This window comes from Notothenia coriiceps, unplaced genomic scaffold (assembly GCF_000735185.1).
Source record: "Notothenia coriiceps isolate Sejong01 unplaced genomic scaffold, NC01 NC01_scaffold00029437, whole genome shotgun sequence".
Lineage (NCBI taxonomy): Eukaryota > Metazoa > Chordata > Actinopteri > Perciformes > Nototheniidae > Notothenia > Notothenia coriiceps.
In genome coordinates this window covers 124327-144490 of record NW_011362138.1, presented here as the reverse complement: position 1 = coordinate 144490, position 20164 = coordinate 124327, and the positions used below count along the sequence as shown (strand labels likewise).

Below are 20164 nucleotides of genomic sequence, written 5' to 3'. Positions count from 1 at the left end.
TTTGATATGAAGTGCCATTTAAAAAAATAATTGTTATCAGCGTGCCAACGATCGAGAATTATCAACGGGGGGGGGGTTGAGGAGCTTGACGCTCGTCAACTATCAGCAGGAGGGCGCGGAAGCCTCGCTGCGGGGAAGCAGTGTGTGGACCTGTCAGCGCAACTTACATGATGCCGAATTTAACAAACACATTTAAATAATTGGTTTAAACGGCATAATAATAAGGACGATCGTCCGTTCTGTGATTCTCCAGAGCACACATGTTATGATATTAGGGTCATGCAGAGTGAGATGAGATCGCTGTCCCTTTAAGAGAGAGAGAGAGAGCGAGGGAGAGAGAGAGGGGTGTGGCTTGTGCATGTGTGGATGGTAGAGCGACAGTGAGGGAACGAGTGTATGTTTCTGGAAGTGAAACGAGGCAGCAGAAAAACAGAGGTCTGTGATGTATTTTGTGAAACAGAAGAACAGCTAAATAAATGCAACGGCCTCCCAAGAAGAGCTCGCCTTTCTCCAGTCATTTAAGCTAAAGTGGGTTATTGAACCTGAAGCTTGTTGCTTCTGCCCTACTCAACTACGGTCTGGGAGCCGACAGGAAAGTTCAACACACAGATGGCCAGTCCGCCCCTTTGTAGCATGTTATTTCGATGAGAGATGAGCAGAAGATCGCCACTGGGCTTTCAACTAAATACACAGCCACGCAAAAACTGCAGCATTTGTACACCTCCTTATGGGTACTGCAATTAGTGAAGTGCTTTCCTCCGTGGTGAAACTATCAGCACGTTGCGTGCATGGCTTCCTTCTGCAGGTAACGGGGAGACGCGCTCTGGCGGCGGTCTCGGTCAGGGTCCAAACATACAATTTAGATAATTTTGCACACTTATTCCACTTATTCCTAGTGTGCCACTGGTTACGGTACCGCGTGCCAATGCTGGCACGCGTGCCAGGGGTTGCCGACCCCTGGTCTAGCACATAACATAACCCTTCGCAAAACCACAAATTGTACTTCTGACACTTTAACTCTATTTTTATGGCATATGATAGCTTTTGTACGATTTAACAAACAAGATGTATTGTGTTAACTAGTGAGCTTCTTGATTTTGATACAGATTAGCTACAGTGCTTCCAGTCTTTATGCTAAGCTAAGCTATTGGCCTCCATAGGTAGTCATTGTCATCACAGAGTATTGGTGATCTTACACGTTTTAGCAAAGCTAAGCAACTAAAGCTACCAAAATGTGGAAAACCTGCCAGTGAGTTGGTCTGTGTCAGTGTGTATGTGCATGTGTGTTTTTACCTGAACTTCCCGAGCATGGTAGGCTATGATGAGGCCCAGCAGTATGACCGTGGATAGGCTGATCAGACACTTCAAGGCCAGAGAATACATGGAGCTCTGTAGAGAAAAATAACATATACCTAATCAGAAACATGCAGCACAAATAAAATAAACATTTAAGTTTCATTTTGACACAATGATTGTTTTAATATTGAGAGTAAAATGACAGAAAACATCTGTGAACCCACATTCATGATAGTCCACATTTTGTAGAGCTCAATCTGGAGCAAGTCCCAGATGTCAGACCGTGTCTTCTGTCACTACTCTGCTCAAATGGCATGTGTCAGCCTCAGCATAGCCAACAGGATGTAACATTTACAAAAGAGACTTTCAAACGCTAAGCAGAAGTAGAATGGGAGTATTTCACCCGTCAATATCACTGCAGCCGAGGTTTCAATCCTCTGCTTGTCTGGTTTCATAGGGCTGCTAACCCATGCACTGGGGAACGTTCAATCAATACAACTCATAGCACTTCAGCGGCTTCTTTAACCCCCTCACCTCACACACTCAGAGCGCAGCAACGAGTTATCATACGAAAGTGCGTACACACATATACTAAAACACATCTGCGCATCAGCACATTTACACTGGAAACATACAAGTGAAGACACTACATCTACATTACATGATAAAACGAGAAGAGAATAATGTGTGTTCGTTTTTTGATTTTTTAATAGGTCTTTGTGTTAATTTAGATTTATATTTTAATTGGTGAGAGCATGCTAGTTTGATTGTGAGCCAAATGTGTTTTGGGAATAAATGAATGATTTCAGGAACTATAAATGAAAGACAAATAGAAAACACGCATTTTAGCTTTACACAGCTTTCTTTTTATTTATTTTAGTGACCATGGGTTATGTGAATTAATGACATCTGAAATGTTCATGCGTTCTGGTGGAGGACATGTCACTCCATTTTACCATCTGTTATTCCTTGCTTCCACCTCATCCGTAATTGTCATGCATCAGGAAACCTTGTTAGCCGTGCTAATGGCATGGCTCCCGAGGGATGTAAATGTCAGTCTGTTTAAGGCTCTGTATGTTGGTTCACCACTTTGACTAGTGGTGAACTACTATGGTTTGGATTGTCTTGAAGTTCTCTACATTTGAAAATATATACCCCTGATTTGGATAAAAACAATCCTAAACAATTGTAAAAGCCTTCCTAAACAAAGGTAGTTCATCAGACAGCAGATCACTGTTGTCTTTGCCTACAATATTCAAACAGGGGTAAAGTGCTAATTGTTGGGTACTATTTTTAGAAATATGCTCTACATAATGCCAATTAAAATGCCGAGCGTCTGATGAGTATCTCTAGCAGGACGATGTTTGAAAAAAACCCTACACAACATTATTATGTAGTAGTCTGTAGTTTTGGCTAAAAATGGAGTTACAAAGCACAGCGGAGTTTATCTATAATATAAATAAGAATGAATAGAAGGTGTGTGTATTTTATTGTAGTTCAACAGATTATAATTTCTAATTGAGCATTTAAGTGTTAATATTCAGTTTCAAAGCTTGTGCAGCCTGATCATTTTTTTCAAGCATAAAAATAAAAGGCATTCATTGGGTTTCTATAAACCACAATAGCTTAATTGATTCAGTGGTCTACACTAGATCAAGGACTATGTCTTGAACTGCAGAATATAAAAGGCAAAAAACAAAGTGAATTCATTCTCGACATCACCAGGGTCACGTGACGAACACCAAAGCCTGCTGTATTCTTCAAGAGAATAGTTGAGCCCCATAAAGACCGCAGCATTTCAGATCAGTTATTCCTGCTGTTAAGCATTCATGACCAAACACACTCCTAATCTAAGTGTACACTCGTGGGTTTTTATATAGTACTCAGCCTTTCCTTCATGACATTATTAGGTAGAATCTACATTGCATTTTGGGTTCATGAATATATATTGCAAGTCAGCCTTCTGGAAAATGGAGTGTGTTAGTGTGTTACTGAGTCTACGAGGGCCTGCAGATGCTTGATGGCCTTAATGGTAATAATGATATGATCTTTACACACAAATGCACAGTCTAGCTTGTAAATCCTCACACCCTCAGTTTATTAATCCTTTTCCTCTTCACTATCAACATATGAGAGGATTGAAAATGAAACAGGGAACCCTTTCTACCATTTAAACACATCACACACACACACACACACACACATACACACACGGTGGTTAAGGGCCACTTCACACCACAGGGAAAATGCCATCTATCTTTGGCTATCAACCGATTTCTGTTATCTGCTTGCCCAATAATCGAACCGTTTTTATATTCTTTATTTGCTCAAACTCTGCCTGTCTTGGTCCGTCTCTCTTTTGCTAACATCTCATTTGTAATTACTGAAGCGAACTAGGTACAAAAGGAAGCCAACATTGTTGTGGTAATGAGAACAATTCAGACTTGTTTCTGTTTGAACCCAGTCACACTGGTGAGCTGAAATGTGATTTGTTTAGAGTTTACTTCCTCACTCTGTCTCACCTCTCTCACTGCGTCTACCGCCAGCCGTCTGTTGCCCGCTCAGCTTTTTTCAGTTCTGCCCACACTGTCATTTAGTTTCTGCCTGTTTCTACTTCCATTACTCTGCCAGCCTATATGTTGAATGACATAACTGGGACGGAGACGTTTGTGCATACATGCTCACCTTCTGTTTATTTAGGCTTTGTTTACACCATGACCACTGATTCTCTATTCTAGTTGGTCGGCAGGATAGTTTCTGGTTACTAAACACATCTAATGCAGCTGTCATTCTTAAACAATGCACCTGATTTAAACCTTAGATAAGGTCAGCAGCTAGGTTTTAGGTTTTGTTAATCCTCCCATCACTGCAGATGTGCATGTTGACAGCTGATGCACACCAGTTCTACATACTGTGGTCCATGGCACTGGAGAACAATTACAAATATATCCCTTTTTTTTGGGATTAGAGTATGTTTTGACGTGATACCCATTCTAGATAATCTCAATGATACCTTTATTTGAAGTGCAAAAGCTCAGAGAAATCAAACCATATCTGCTTTTTCATGAAGTAAAATGAACGTTCTATGTAAAATAACTAATGAAAACAAGCCTTCAGTTAAGTTGGAGATGGAGCATACAGGCAATTATCAAAGCTCAGCTACAGTTAATCAAAAGTCATAGAAATACAAATTCACCTACCAACGCCGGCCATGTTTACCAATTAATTACAAGTTATGGTTTCACAAGGGGGGTTTTGGGTGCAGTGATTTATTTTCTTAAAAGGCACAAGATGTGTTTTTTATGCAAAGTTACATGAAATAAATAGTTCTTCAGGATAGTCAGAAGTTGGTAACCAGCATATTTGTAAAAAATCAACAATGACTGAATTGTGTTGTGCATGTTGGCTCACTGTCACACTGCCAAGGCGACTGTCAGGCAACTGTGACACTTGTAAAGAACAGAGCCATAATTAATGTCATTAATAAAACCTGTGTTTTTCCCAGTACGACAAGTCAAAAGGCCTGATGTGAAAAGGCAAACAGGAAAACTGTTGTTCATTAAGAGACAGCATGACAACTTCCAAAATGCAATTCTCTTAAATCAGTTTGATATTTGTTTGATTCTGGAAATTCAAAGGGAACAAACAGAAGAGGAAAAGAGAAGTCTTTTGAATCAATGTAAAATTAAAGTTGTACCAATCGTTTACAATATCAGATATAATAATGTTCACATGTGAGTGTGTGTTCAGCTGTGCATAAGTGTGCCATTAGTGTTTATTGATCAATGCCTTGTAGATAATGAGCTTTTTGAGCTGCTTTAGTTCAATCAGCAGTCAGACATTCTGAACAAGTAGTATCTAGATGAGGGTTTTCCTCAATTGTCCCTCACACTTATTGACACAGATGTGAGAGCAAATACACGTTACAGTCATACACACTACGCAGGTGCATCCATGAGAACTAATATGACGCGTATAGTGACGTGAGTGTTTATGGTTACCGATGGATGACGCTAACACCCAGGTCTAACAACACACTCATAGAGAGAGGTAGCCTAGCCTGTTACACTAAAAGACATGAGCACATTTTGTACCTGTTAGTAGCAAGACCTGTGGGATCTACCGTCCCTTAGAAGTCCCTGATCTAAAGATGAAGGGAATGTGGAGAGGAGGAAAAGAGAGGAGGAGGTAGAAGAAGAGGCAGAAGGGAGGAGGGGGAGTGACGTGCAGAAGTGCTGAGATGGCTCCTTGAGATAATACGGTGATAGTTGGTGAGTTTAATTCCCTGGTGATCCTACCGTCTGAAAAGCATCAAGCAGCCGCTGTTAATGGCCTCACAAAGATGTAGGTCTAAAAGGTCTCCCAGTAAATATCTTGAGGAAATGTCATAAATATGGAAGCGAGGGGTGTGAGGAAGAGACGCTGGAAGTGCAGGGGGAATGTGGGAGATGGTGTAAGCCCGCTGAGATGGCAATGACGCTCTTGGGGGAACAAAGACATATTTAAGACTCGCCAGGGGAGGAACATAAACACTCTTCGTAAGTGAGAAGAAGGAGGGAAAGGGAGAATGGAAGCGAGCACTGCTACAGATCTGCGAAATCATCAATGCTTGTGGTGAGAAGTTTGCACATGCTCACACACACACACACACACACACACACACACACACACACACACACACACACACACACACACACACACACACACACAACTCCCATCCTGTACATCGAGGTGTTGAGTGTGAGTAGTGACGGCATGACAGGTGAAGTAGGCAGCAGCTGTGTGTTCCCTCAGAATAGAGCCTGAACCGTGTTGTGGAGCCCCCGGGGAGCCACATGGGCCTTTGTGAAGTGATCTATTGATCTGACAGTGACATAGTGAGGTCCCAGGTGTCAGATAGCCTCAGTCATTCTCAGATAGACACACATGTCAGAGCGGGATTCCAGATCCTGATCAAATCAATAATAGAAGCTCATAAAAGTGTTTTATAAGGATGTGTCATCATAATGCTATCAACACCTAATGAGCAGTCACGGTCCTGGGTTGAGTGGCACAGGGACACTGATCATGAGAAGAGGCCCCAGAAAATGCGATGCATGAGACTCTAATTGTCTCTCGACTAGTTATTGAATTGCATGTTTGTTTGTTTTTTCCGTTGTGGGAAAACTCACAAGTCTGCCTGGAGAGCAAATAAAACAATTTCACATTCATGAATTATTTCATCATTCAATATTCCCTCTGCATAATATGCCGTGGCTCAAGAACTGTGATTGGACACTTTCAGTACAGGGATTTACTGCGCTGCCTAGAGTGCTGAGTATCAATGCAAGTATTCGGATAAAGTAAATTAGCATTAATCCTCAAAATTGTGCTTAGGCTTTCCACCACTGCTGAATATTTAAACAAAACAATGTTTTATCTCCATTTAAACTTATCTTAATGACCTAAAAAGTGGCTTTGACCTTGATGGACTTAGAATTGAATAGAAAAGTAACTAGATAGATACTAAAATACAATGAATCTCCGCTTCATTGTGTGTTTGAAATATGTTACTGCACATGAATATACATACTGTATGCTTACTCACTAAACCCACAGTCACGAACATCATGTCCTCCTCTGTTAACCCCTATCCATGTATCCTTCCTAACATACTCACAAACACACACCCAAACACACCCACATACCCACACACCCACTGTTTAGTTCCATTCTCATTCTTCATCTCTATTTTTGGTAGCAAGATAGAGCAGCTGGTTTGGTAGAAACACACACACACACACACACACACACACACACACACACACACACACACACACACACACACACACACACACACACACACACACACACACGGAGTGACATTTAATTTACAGCTATTGTAAAAGAGTCAAAAGGCATACTGTGCTGTTAAAAGGGTAGATAAATATATTTATAAATATATATATGAAAGAGATACGGAGGGAGAGATGGAGAGAGACTATATTGAAGAGTTTATATTCAATAATGGAAAATGATCTCTGTACTATCACATTTCCCCACACGCTCTCACGCTACCTCTCACTGATGCACACACTGTAGCACCTCAGAATGGCAGCTTCCATTTTCAGTGTGTGAGTTTGTACGGCATGTGTGTGCCGGTGGACGGTGAGTGCGTGGGTGAGTGATTATCAATAATCAATACAAGAAATCATTGAAGGCCTCCCCCCTAGATTGGTTTAAAGCACTGCATCAACCTCTACACTTTTCTTTTGACTGTCCTCCCATTAATCTCCCATCCCTTTCTCTCTTTCATCCTGACAACCTCAATATCCATTTTTCACAAAAACCAGCGGGCTTCTTTCCATCTCAATTATCTAAGTGAGGGCTGAACTGTCTGAAGGAACTCCAGTATCTGTTGGAGTCAAATCAAATCTCCAAACCATGAAAAAGAAAGAAGTATACATTGTTAATCTGGATTTAGAAAGGAATTTTGATCAGGCTTTGCTGAAGCATTCTCAACTGTCCACCCTGAATGGAGACATTGAAGTTTACACGATATTCTAACAACCAATGTAGAGTGAGAGCAACAATTCAGCCGCCCTGCTCAAATTCACGGCTGCCCATAGATTCTTATGTTGGCCAATGCTGCTGGATTCAGATTAAGACTGTATTGGTTGTAGTTTAAGGTCCTAAATCAGGCTTTTCATTAACGCCTTTCCCTTTTTCTCTCCTCCTTCAGCCTTTCATTTCTCGCCCAGCCGCTTCTCTCTTCCGATCACACACCCCCAGTTTGACGCGCACTGGAGGAGCAGTGGAGCAGAGGGAGAGAGAAAGTGAGGGGAATAATGAAAGAAAGAAAGATAAAGAGACAGGCGTGGAGTTGAAATAGAAAAGAGACGGGCAGAGAAGGAGAGCATTATAAGTGTCCGCTGTCCCTTTAAGGGAGGAGAATGGGTCCACAGAACGGAAGAAATGACACAGGGAAAGCTTGAAAGAGGGGAATACCAAACATGGATTTTCATTAAGAAAAATACATAGACTCTAAAAAAGGTTTTCCTCGAGAAATGGGTGGGAGACAGAGGCAAAGACACTAGTGGAACAGGAAGAGGCAGATTTTTCCAGCATCGACAGTAACAAAGAGATACTCTGAGACGAAAAACACATCCAGGTGGCCTATTCCAATGGCTTACCTGTATACCTGTTCCCTCACATCATCTTTTACCCGTCGTCACATGGTCAGTGATCCATGAATGACAAGCTACATAAGTGGAAGAAATGTTTCCACCTTATTAGCTAAAGAAAACCAAGCCACTGTGACATGTCAGACTGAGAAAAGGGATGGAACAAGGCCAGAAGTATCTCTGCATCATGAAGGTGAGCTCAACATGCTCCCGAGCTTGCTGGGACAATGTGACACACACACACGCACGCACGCACGCACGCACGCACGCACGCACGCACGCACACACACACACACACACACACACACACACACACACACACACACACACACACACAAAATAAAAAGACAATAGTAGCCAGGGGCCGATTCAGCTTATTACACTCCCCATTACACAGACAAATGAGATCCTGGCCTCCTACCGATAATCTGCCCCCCCCCCCATGTCCTTAGCAGCATTGTATTACATCATCGAGAAGAAGAAACTGTCAAGCCTGGTCACAACAGTTAACGTTAACAACAACAACAACATGCTGCTGGTTTAATTTGGTGAGGTGGTGTTCCAATCATCAATGCATGAGGGGTGAGAGGCCAATAATTGCCCCCATAATTGCCAAAGTTTGGGCGTCCTGGTTTGAAGACAATCATTACCATTCAGTGTCCACGGTTCGAATCTGGCTGGTGGATAGAGATGTGTGCGATAAGTCGATTAAATATTTCTTAATAAAAGCTGTCAGACTTCCTATTCGCAGATATGATTTGTCCATAACATGTTTTGAAGTTAATTGAACACATTTATTACAAAAGGAAAATCAAAGAAACCACACATTAGCCTGGTCATCCCACAAGCATTAAGATGGAGAGTGGGCCAATGATGACTTATTGTAAAACCACCGCAGTTTGGTAGAATTAAGAAAAGCTAGAAAATGGAAATAAGTCTGTATGTACGCGGTATCAAAATAAACGGCCATATAACCACTCGACCGAGGAATGCGTAACCACATCCAGCACAAGCTTGTGGATGTTAAGCTACAAGGAGGGCAGGCTGCTGGTGTTAGCCAAACATTGGAAACCACAATGAGATTTAGGTTTACCGCCCTAATGCAGACACTGTTATCCTGCTTGATCTGGAAAGATAATGCAGAGTAGTCCTGTTGCCTTAAAAATAGATTTCTATATTTTTCGGACAACTTTTCTTTACCAGTCACCATATTCGAAGATTTGAACATCAGGGAAATTAGTCGTTAGGCACATTCCTACTGGTGACTGTTGGAACATGTCCTTTTTCATGTCAGTTTTACTGGCTACAGTCAAAATAGAGGCAAAAAGTAACCAAAATGTCACCCAAGGAGATTCCAGCTAAGCATCTACAGATCTACACCCATAAAGACAGCTTGGTGGAAGATTTGAGGTATTTTTCATCTTCATTAAAGGTGCAATTAACCAATTTATTATTGCACTTACTTAAAGTCGCAGGACTTGAGAGGGACAGATTAAACATAGAGTGGTCAAAATGTAAGAAGCAGATGCGGAGATATTTAAACTTTTAGTCCATACTTAGAGTCAAACCCCAATATTACCAGATCCTAAACTGACTATGGACCCTACCTGACTAGGAACAAAACTTTTTTTCAAATGTAACTTCCCACACCGTTTGTTCCACAAGCTTTTGTCTATAAATCCAGAGTTTCTATGAAAGATCTCCCCGATGACGTTAGTATGACTTCATCTGAGTAATTTGTTCCTCCTGAGATAACAACTTATAAAACCATGTCTTTGAAGTGACCTTTACTGTAGGTGTGAAATCAGTGAAGTGCCCCTTGACTGTCCTCTCACCTTGTTGTACACGCCCCAGGACAGCTCTGTCTCAATCACCATGACGACGATGCCAAACATCCCGAAGATCAGGGCATAGTCGCTCAGCCTCTTCCTCTTCTCGAACAGCGCCCTGCGCTGCCCCAGTTTATAGCCAATGTTTTGGTTCTTCCTTTTGGAGGCCTTGGAGGTGCTGCCCCTGGGCCCTGTGCCCGCCGCCCCNTGTCCACGTCGTCACTCCCATCAATAACTGCACCCGCCATCTATGCAGGTCACTTCAACTGTCAGCACACAGACTGGGGTTACAACCACACAACACCTATTAGGTGTTGTGTGGTTGTAACCCCAGTCTGTGTGCTGACAGTTGAAGTGACCTGCATAGATGGCGGGTGCAGTTATTGATGGGAGTGACGACGTGGACAGCTCTGATGGTGGGGGCTTATATACGTTGACGACTGATGTTTCCTGGATTTTTGTAACCAGCCACTCGATGTTAGAGCCTGGTGGGGATTGGGATAAAATAGATTTTTTTACACATTTCCTTTGTGGTAGGTGATACATTTGAATTGTATCAATATTCTCGTACTGTATTAACCAAAATGACGGCAACTTCTTTCATGCCTTCACCTTTATTTGTTAAGGATTGGTTTTCGTTTAAGATTAGTCGATGCACATATTAGCTCTGTAAAAGAGAACACATAATGTGGTCTCCCTCCAACTCCTGACATAGACCAAGAGACCCAGGTGTGTGTCAGCTCCAGTCCATTAATGACTATAATGAGCGTCTTTGTGGGATCGAAACAACAGTCTGAAACCGAATGTTGAATACACACTCAGCCAATAACGACCCTGTCTTTCAATAGATTAATACACACATAAACATATAAATACACACACATACAAGCCACACAAACACACACATAACTTCAACCTCTTCTAAGGCTGAAACAATCAATCAGAAAATGCTTTCATGCTTCCTGATATCTGCTTTGCTTTTTGTCATTTCACTAATATAATGGTACCTCGGTCATTTAGCCTGAGTTTTCATCTGAAGCCATTTGCAATCGATGCACATTGACTATTTATGGGAGCCTTGCGGGAATCAGACCCAAAAGGGCCCCCACACCAGCTATTACTCCCACTAGCTAAACCACAGAGCAACATTCATCCATCTCTCCCCGTATTAGTTTAATGCTGTGACTTTTTTTCATCAAATCGCAGCTTGGATGTTGCTGGAAATGTCTATTACAGCTACAGCGAGTTCTGATGCTTGCTGCTCTGAGGCTCTCAGTCTGTAGATCAATAACTTGATGGCCATTGCTTATTCACTGCCCCACACAGGGGCAGATAGACTGGCCTTATGTCTGTAACAGGCAGCCGCTTTGTATTAAGATTCACAACGATGCCTGTGTTTAAGGATGAAGATTGAGCCTTCATTGATAAATAGCCCTCATCTTTGCGCAGAAGTTTGATGTCAGTTTCACATATGGAGTCAGTCATCCTCCCACGCTCACTGTGGCTGGCTCACGTGACAGGCACACTCATACCGATGGGAGAAGAAAAGATTGATACTGTAAGGGCCCGTGGCCTTCTGTTAATCTCTTTGAGAAATCATTCCTTTTATTAAATGAAGTTTCAGGAGGATTGCGATGAAGATATGGATGGAAATGGCAGCGGGGTGGGGGAGGTGAAGATTTGATATATCCCCAAATCACTTTTGATAATAACTAGAGTGAGGATGGTGATAAATTATAAGAATGTTTTTTTACTCTCTGGCAGCAGACAGCTCAAGGGATTATCCTGGTTTATTACAGCTTGTATTATTTTGTAGTTTTGGCCATCATTTCTATTGGTTATGATAACACTAACCTGGGAACACAGTGACATTGCAGTCAGATAATCAGGTTTTAACCGCTTTATTAAGAGGTGAAACCAAAGAGCAGCACATTTGAAATGCTGGTGATAATTCCTTATTGCACAACAACTAAACTGTCACAGGTGGCAGTGAAAGAAACCTCTAAACAAAACATTGATATATTTGAACAGCTTTCAAGTTGATATTTATTATAAAACAGCTGCTTGCTTACACATTCAGCTGTAAGGGGTAACATATGTTCTTCTTTGGAGTCGTGCTCCCACTTGCTTGTTCAATATTCTTCCTCTTTCAGCTGTGTTTTCGGTCCACTCCTGAAGGAAGCATATGGGTTTAAATGCTGAAAAGTGGCCTACAGTTGGAAGCAGTATTAAACAGCTAGCCTGGCTCTGACAGTGAATATGTGCAACATCCCAAGTTGCCTGCTCACATACAGGCTGCGCCTCGAGCAATACACACGTTTCATTACATCCATGTTTGTTTTATTATTCAATCCCTGCCAGCTGATGCCGAGCCTGTTTGCTTATATATGAGCAGTATAACACGTCTCCATGTGTCCCTGCTTTTATCGGTGGATGGGACGAACAAAAACACACACAGACACACCCCAAGAGAAGTAATGCTGTGCAAAATGACAGGCATTGTTCAATAAAGATCTCATTCTTAGATTATGACACACTCTGCTGGAGCGTTTTGCCCAGCATGTAACAGGATATTACATGTACATGCACATGCACACACAAACACACACACACACACACACACACACACACACACACACACACACACACACACACACACACACACACACACACACACACACACACACATTTGCACAGAAGGTAGGAGAGGCAGAGAGCCTAGAGATCAGAATGATTTAGCTTGCATTTATACCTCCTTTCTCTCTCCCTCCTCATGTCTTTTATCTCACAGTACTTTTTGTTTACCACCATCAGTGTGCTTCTCTGTTTCTTTCTTTTTTCTTTCTTTCTCCTTCTGCTTCTTCGTCATTATCAGATTACATCTGTCTTCCTTTTTCTTCACAGGGCTTCAATGAAATGTTGTGAGTTTCAGATCCTTTCTTCCTGACTACTCTCCTGCTACTCAGCATCCAGCTTCTCACCTATTTACCCCTCTCCTGTGGTACTTCCACACTCTCCTGCTATCCTCACCCTCTTAAAACCCTCACTGTCTTTTTTTGTTGCCTTTTATCTTGTCCCGTTTTCATTCATCTCTCGTATCGTCCCTCTTTGGATGCTTCTTCCCTTCCTCCCCTCTCTTCATCTTCACTGTCTCTTCTAATCTGCCAGGGGACAGCCCAAACCAATTGTGCTCAGCATGGAATAAGGGGGAAAGGGGGGAGATCAATGTTCTTGTTAACTATTGACAGTAATTATCTTGTTATGGAAGAGAAATAATTGTTCTCAAGCAAATGAGAGCTTGTTTCAAGAAAGAAGATCGTGACGCAAAAGGGAAAAGCTTTTTGTTACAGGGGGCTGACATCAAACACGTTTCATTTAGTTTTTATTTCTTTCATTTTGATACCAGAAAATGGAAAATCCTGGCCAAAAGTTTTAAAAAATGATAACAAAAAGAAATTCACCATTTCAATTCAACTTTGATTTTCATTTGTTTATTGTTAATATTAGTGTAGCATAAATTATCACATTGACAAACCCTTCCCACATCATTTTACAGCTTTCTATTTGCTGTTAAAATACCCCAATGTTTGATCGTCACAGTTATCATTCATGTTCCAACATTTTGATGGGATGGCTTCTGATTGTGAAATGTATCAAGTCTGTCTTGCTCTCTTGGTTGTTCTCACATACTTCTTTGAGCGAGCTAATCCCTAAAATCCTCCTGAAATTCAGCTGGGGATCTCATTGGATAACAATGAAATGATCTCTGAGTTACCATTTCATCATTGTTTACAATGTACTTATTAGATTGTGTCAGTGTTGCTGCACAGTTGGGTTTAGACCCTTTACCGCATTAACGGTACAAGAAATCAAAGATGTCGGGGATTTAGTTACGTTGATTTTGCCTGCAATTCTGATGAATGGGATGAGTTTCTTTTCATTATGGGAATTTTCTTAATTGTTTAATATACTGATAACTATGTAGTACAATTAAAGCCTAGTGATGTTGCTTGTTTTTATAAAGCAGTGACCAGAGAAAACTGTGCTGACATAAGAATAAGACACATAAATAACTGGTAATTATAATATTCCTAGAATGTACTGTCCATGTCCTTTTTTGGAAAGGGTCGGCTGTAACTGACCACCAGACTTTGCTGGCTCTGGCTCGGGGGAAAAAGTTATGGCATTTAATGTGTAGTGAGTCAATCATTTCCAAACAGTTCAGTTGGGTGCACTGTTGCTTTCATCCATGTAAGAGTGTTTTCTGTTAGTAGTTCTTTTAAAATGTCTTTAGAAAAAACGCATTTACACAGATTCCAGAGAATGTATACTATCTTTCAAGGAGAACTGTAGAAAACCAAAAGAAAGATGTTTGAAAGTGAAAACATTTTTGAGAGTTTACAAAACCTCGAGGCTACAAAGGCTACACCCAAATCTATGACTGAGTTTGTCAGCTGTCAAAATCCATTGTGGATAATGTAGGGATCAGGTTTTGACAAGTGCATGACATTTCTTTTGTATCTCTGCTAGATACGGTTTTTTTTTAACTGTCCATCAGGAGTGCAACAGTGTGCTGGACTGCAATACTAAATTGATGGAGTGGGGCTTAATCAGATTTAATCCGTACATTTAAACATTGTTTTTGAGAATGAGAACACTTTTTAAACATTAATTTACACTATTATGTATACTGTATGCATTGTTGCCACATTTCGCATAAGATTTAAATGAACGTATTAAAGATAGAAACACTCGTAAAAATTGTTGTTACAGTCAAGATTGTATTGATTTGAACAACGTTACCGTGGTAACGCTACCATATTCCTGCTTGACTATGACACATCACTTAGTTTGTACCTACCTTTTCAAAATCTTTAAGCAAGATTGATAGCAAGAAGATGACATACAGCTTATTGTATATTTACACACATAACACACTGGCCTGGTGATTTATCTGAGCATTAGAGTAGAATAGACTGAAAACACAATATGATCAAGGCTTAAACACTTTATCACTTTATTAACTCTTCAATATCAACCCGCAATAGTATTGTGTGAATTATGAATCAGTATCTTTTACAAGTGAGTTTAACCTTGCATTTTGTTTTTTTCATTTGTAATCTCCACTGATTCTCTGTTACGTGGTTAAGACATCAGATAACGGATGGAGACTATTATCATGCAGATATTATTAGAATTTGAGCATAGATTGTTATCGCCTCCATGAACTCGGGAGACATTGTGAGAGAGCTGTGATGGAATATCTAATTTGTGCAACCCCACGCCATTAGTTTGAGTTAACACCGAGGGAATGAGAGCGAGTGAATGAGATAGGTCAGGAGTAATGCCGACAGAGTATTACAAAATCATTGGTTTATCCAACGATGGAGCAAGAAATACAGCTATATGAACCTCGGTTTCTAAGTGGCCCTTTGGTTGATCAGAAGACACACAATCCATAGGGCCAAAACCAAACTAGATTTTTGTTTTAAAAGCTGCAAGTGTATCTTTCATGTGTTTAATGCAGCATCCAGGGACGCCCATGCATGTGCATTTATTTGATGAGCTGGTTTGTTGTGTGACTCCCTTATCTGCCAGCTCAACAATAGCCTTCATTTCCTCAGACATTTTTTTTCACCTTCCAAACAACAAGAAACTGAATGAAAGGATTAATTTTAGCGAATACACTTACAACCGATTCAGACTGAAAGGCAAAAATTGAATTGTTGGAATAAATCAAATAGAAACTCTAAAAGAGTGTGTGAGGGAAGGATATTTCACCATTAGTGCACTTTAAGCATTGCTGAACTGTGTTATTCAGTTAGATTTTAGAAGCAGTCCATTGATCAAGAAGACACACGCTTGGCACTCTCAGACACTCAAATACAGGAAGAAGCTATTAGGAACAGTAGCTTTACATTTGTTTTGTTTTCTTCAAAGTGAGCCTGCAGTTCTGACATGTCCAACACTTGGATGCTCGTTTCTTGATGTCATGTTCTGCATTGTGTACATCCGTCCTGGGAATTATAATGGAAGATACAATGACAGTGAGGTAAACCGCAGCACCCTCCTCAGATATAGCCTTGACAGAAGCATTTAACTTGCTTATTTCCGGGAATTGTTGATTTATTAGATTCTACTTGCATCTTGCTTCCCTCTGGCTGTTTTTTTAGATGTAGTTTATTCATTTAATTTGCACTGAATGAAGGAGATTCCTGGTCCCAAGACACCACTGGGGGGATTATCTCTTCACTCTCTTCCAGTTGCTTTTTTTTATTTCTGCTTGTGGCAAACTAGGCAACATTGCTAATGCACACACAGAAACCCTGAGCCTTTCTTCATCTCTCACAATTTCCAACACTTCCTCTTCACTTCCATAACACCTGCTTTCCTTCCTTCTGTCGTCTGTGCAGAACTGGCAATGGGGGTGTTCCCTCAAAGCTGCAAATACAGTCAAGGAAATCGTGTAATCGTCTCTGCATATTTACGTATATCTAGGTGCGGGATTCTGTGTTTGTCTATCCCTATTTATTATCTGCCTGTTCTAGGGATTTCCATGCTGTAGGACCCAGACATTTCCCAGAAGTGTCACTATGTGCGCAAACCTATGCGTGCATGCTTTTAAGTTTTTCACTCTGTCACTTTTTCCGTGATTAGGGCCGTCTCCGTCCCAGACTAAGGTTTAGTCGGACCCCCATGTGGGATATTCCCATTCGAGGCTGATTTGCCTGCATCTCCCTGTTCTTGAAAGTCTGTGCTGCGTTTAAAAGGCTGTCTGAATGTGTGTATGCATGTGTATGTGCGCTTGCATGTGTGCAGAATTGCCTCTGCATGTCTGGGTTGTGCTCTCGGCAGAGTCTGGCCAGCACTGAGTCTGCTTCCGTGATGAGAGAGGCATCTGCAATCAGGGCCGTAACGCGATTACTGAGGTACGATGGCCCTGGGCCCTGGAAGGGGGTGAGGCACATGTGGATGGATGGAAGGCTAAAGAGGAAAGATGGAGGGGGGGACAAACCCATCATGCATCATGCATTGCAAGTGGGGGATGATTTAAATCGAGAATCTCATCTTAGACACCTGTGAAGAGTCCTGTCATTTTCACACATGTGTTGTCTCCCACTGGCCTGCTTGTGCTTTTTAGTTTTTCCTATTATTACGCTTTCCTTCTGTCCCCTGTGCTTTCTGTTGCCTTCCAATTTCCCTGCCCTCTGCCCTGTGATGTCAGGGTTTCTTTAATTAACAAAATATCAGAAGATTTTCTGTGGCATTGGTTATTTTCCCCCGTAGGCTTGTTCTTTGTGTCCAAGTATATTTAGCTTCCCTGTTCCCTGACCTTCCCCCCTGTTTCTCTCCTGTTAGACTTGACAGTTTGTGTTTGGACTCCCTCCCTCACACACACACACACACACACACACACACACACACACACACACACACACACACACACACACACACACAAATACACACATTCACAAATACACACATTCACAAAGACAATCCCTACCTATTTTCTCTCTTGCCAAACCCTCCTCCCTCATCCCCTCCCTCTCTGGCCATGCAGGGGCAGTGGCACTCACTCACTCCCATTGACAGATTACTTTACTAATGGAATTTAAATATTTATCCCTTCCTCATGGCGATTTAGCCAGGAAAAGACCGACAGCAGGAGCACGAGGGAGGACAGGACAGGAGGGGAAGGGAAGAGGAAGGGAGAGCCGCTCATTTCCTCCAGTGGCATGAAGCTGCATCACCTCTGTTTTGATTTGGGGAGATGTCATTCAGAGAGAGGAGGAAGGGGAGTGGAGGATGGTTGGAAGGAGGAAAAACAGGGAGGTAGACACAGAAAAAGAAACAGACAGGACTGAATGAAGATGAATGATGGCTGGTTTGCAGATGAAAAGCAATGTTCTGATCTGAAAGTCATAATGAATATACATGAAGTTCGGTGACCTACTCTCCAACAAGTAAACAAACAGGAACGTATTTCTGTATATTTTGTTACATTGACTTACATTCATTTCCTGGAAACTTAGCCTCACTTTATCCAGAGAACAAGTCGCAACGCATAAATGCAGTAGTTTACCTTCGGGCAAACAGCCTTTTGTCCCCAAGTGGGAGGTGAGTCCCCGTAATGTGACAGTGCTACTAGATTTGTGTCCCCAGAAAATGTGACTAAACACTCACACATAAACCTTTGCAAGTGTCAGACAACCTGTCTGTGCTTTCCTCTCTGTGTACCTCTTCAGTCGCTGTCACACACACCTCTCCGTCTTATTCCCTGTATCTCCTCTTCCTTTCTTCTTGCCTCGTCTCTCACAGCGCTTCTCTCTTTTTGACTCTTCCTCCTGCTCTCTCCTTCCCTCTCTCTCTCGCTGGGGATCCTAATTAAGCTTGGCTGCTCTTTGATGTTGTCGCCTTGGCAACAGTCACCATGACGAGGCTGGGACTGCAGACTCTCCCTCAAACTCACTCAGGCATACACAAGTACACACAAATACAGTACACACAAACACACACTAATGCACGCTCGCTAAAATCATGAAATAATACAGGCAGTGTTTGACCCTTGGTTCAAACGATAGCTTACACAATGACTCAGGCGTGTGCGTAGGCTACATATGTGTGTAAACATGTTGGCCACATGCGTGCACACGCATGTTACAACAGCTGAACAAGGGAAACACTTACAGCCCGCTGAGCCAGATATAGATAACAATGAAATATGCAATGTTTGAATTCAACGGTGGTGAAGGAAGTAGCTGAGCTTCGGTCTTCGTGGCAGCAGCCGGCTGTCATGGTCTGAGGTCTGACCTGTCATTGTTGTTTTATTGTTTTCCTAAATAAATGTTTGTGTGTGCTTAAAGCCCTTGAGATGAATCATGTGGTAAAGAGCAATTGTTAGCACCGGCTGTTTCTCTGGGCAGTATAACACCGGATAAACAGATTTACAGCAGGGGAGTTCCTCATCTCTCTCGCTGTGCCACAGCCTTTCTTTTTCAGGAGAGATTTCACACATCTCGCTCTCTTCTGTCCACTGCAAGCGTGAAGACCTTTTTGCTCATCATTTATTCCTCAGTGTTGTAAAAGTGCACATAATTGCTATTTAGCAAGTCAAATGTAATAAAGGTGACCGATTTCAATCAATGCCTCAAACAGTTTACAATTTGCAGTTTTTCTGAAGAAACCCATTGAACAGAAAAGATGAACACCTTCTTAGTGCTAGAAACAGATGGAAATAGGTTTCCTGTAATCTAAAATCGACTAGCAAATGTCTCTCCGAATTTTCTTCAGTTCCTCTGCACTTCATCCATCTATTTCCCCCTCTCATCAGCCACACCATCCCATCCACCCACCCACCCCCAGCAGCTCCTGTCACCGCCGTCTGGAGGAGGGCCCTCTAATGAAACCTTGCCACTTCCTTATAACAACAGCTTTGGCGACAATATCAAGAGTAACCACAGCAATTATGACCCCGAAACACCAACATACAGAGAAGGAAAACTGCAATTCAATTCATGTTTTAAGTGGTCCTGCTCGTGACACTGGCATAGAAACAAACAACTTTTTTTTTAATGAGAAAATATATTGTGTAGCCTTTTTCTGAGAAAAAGCTGCTTCAGATGACTTTGGTTTATTTTAGGAAGAATCTTAGGTTATATGCAAATGAGCCAAAGCACTGAATAGATTACTGATTGCATGGATGGTGTTTTACATCTCAGGAAAAGAAACATTTACTCTAATTTGCTGCTGGTTTGTTTAATCATCAAATCACTCAGCTGTTCTGACGAGTGGCCCGTTCCAGGAGAGGAGCATGATGAAAAGGTTGCATAGGGACGCAGTAAAAGAAAGTGCAACTCCTTCCCTCTTTAAACTCTC

At 41.7% G+C, this 20164-nt stretch overlaps 1 protein-coding gene across 1 annotated transcript in view; it reads left to right on the top strand.

Annotated features, from left to right (window-relative positions):
• LOC104958859 (small conductance calcium-activated potassium channel protein 2-like) overlaps positions 1 to 1143 on the top strand; it is a 3186-nt gene extending 2043 nt beyond the window's left edge. The window contains exon 3 of the mRNA XM_010786687.1: positions 1107 to 1143. Within this exon, the coding sequence (XP_010784989.1) occupies positions 1107 to 1143 (37 nt within the window). The remainder of the gene's footprint in view (positions 1 to 1106) is intronic.
• The last annotated feature ends 19021 nt before the right edge of the window (positions 1144 to 20164 follow it).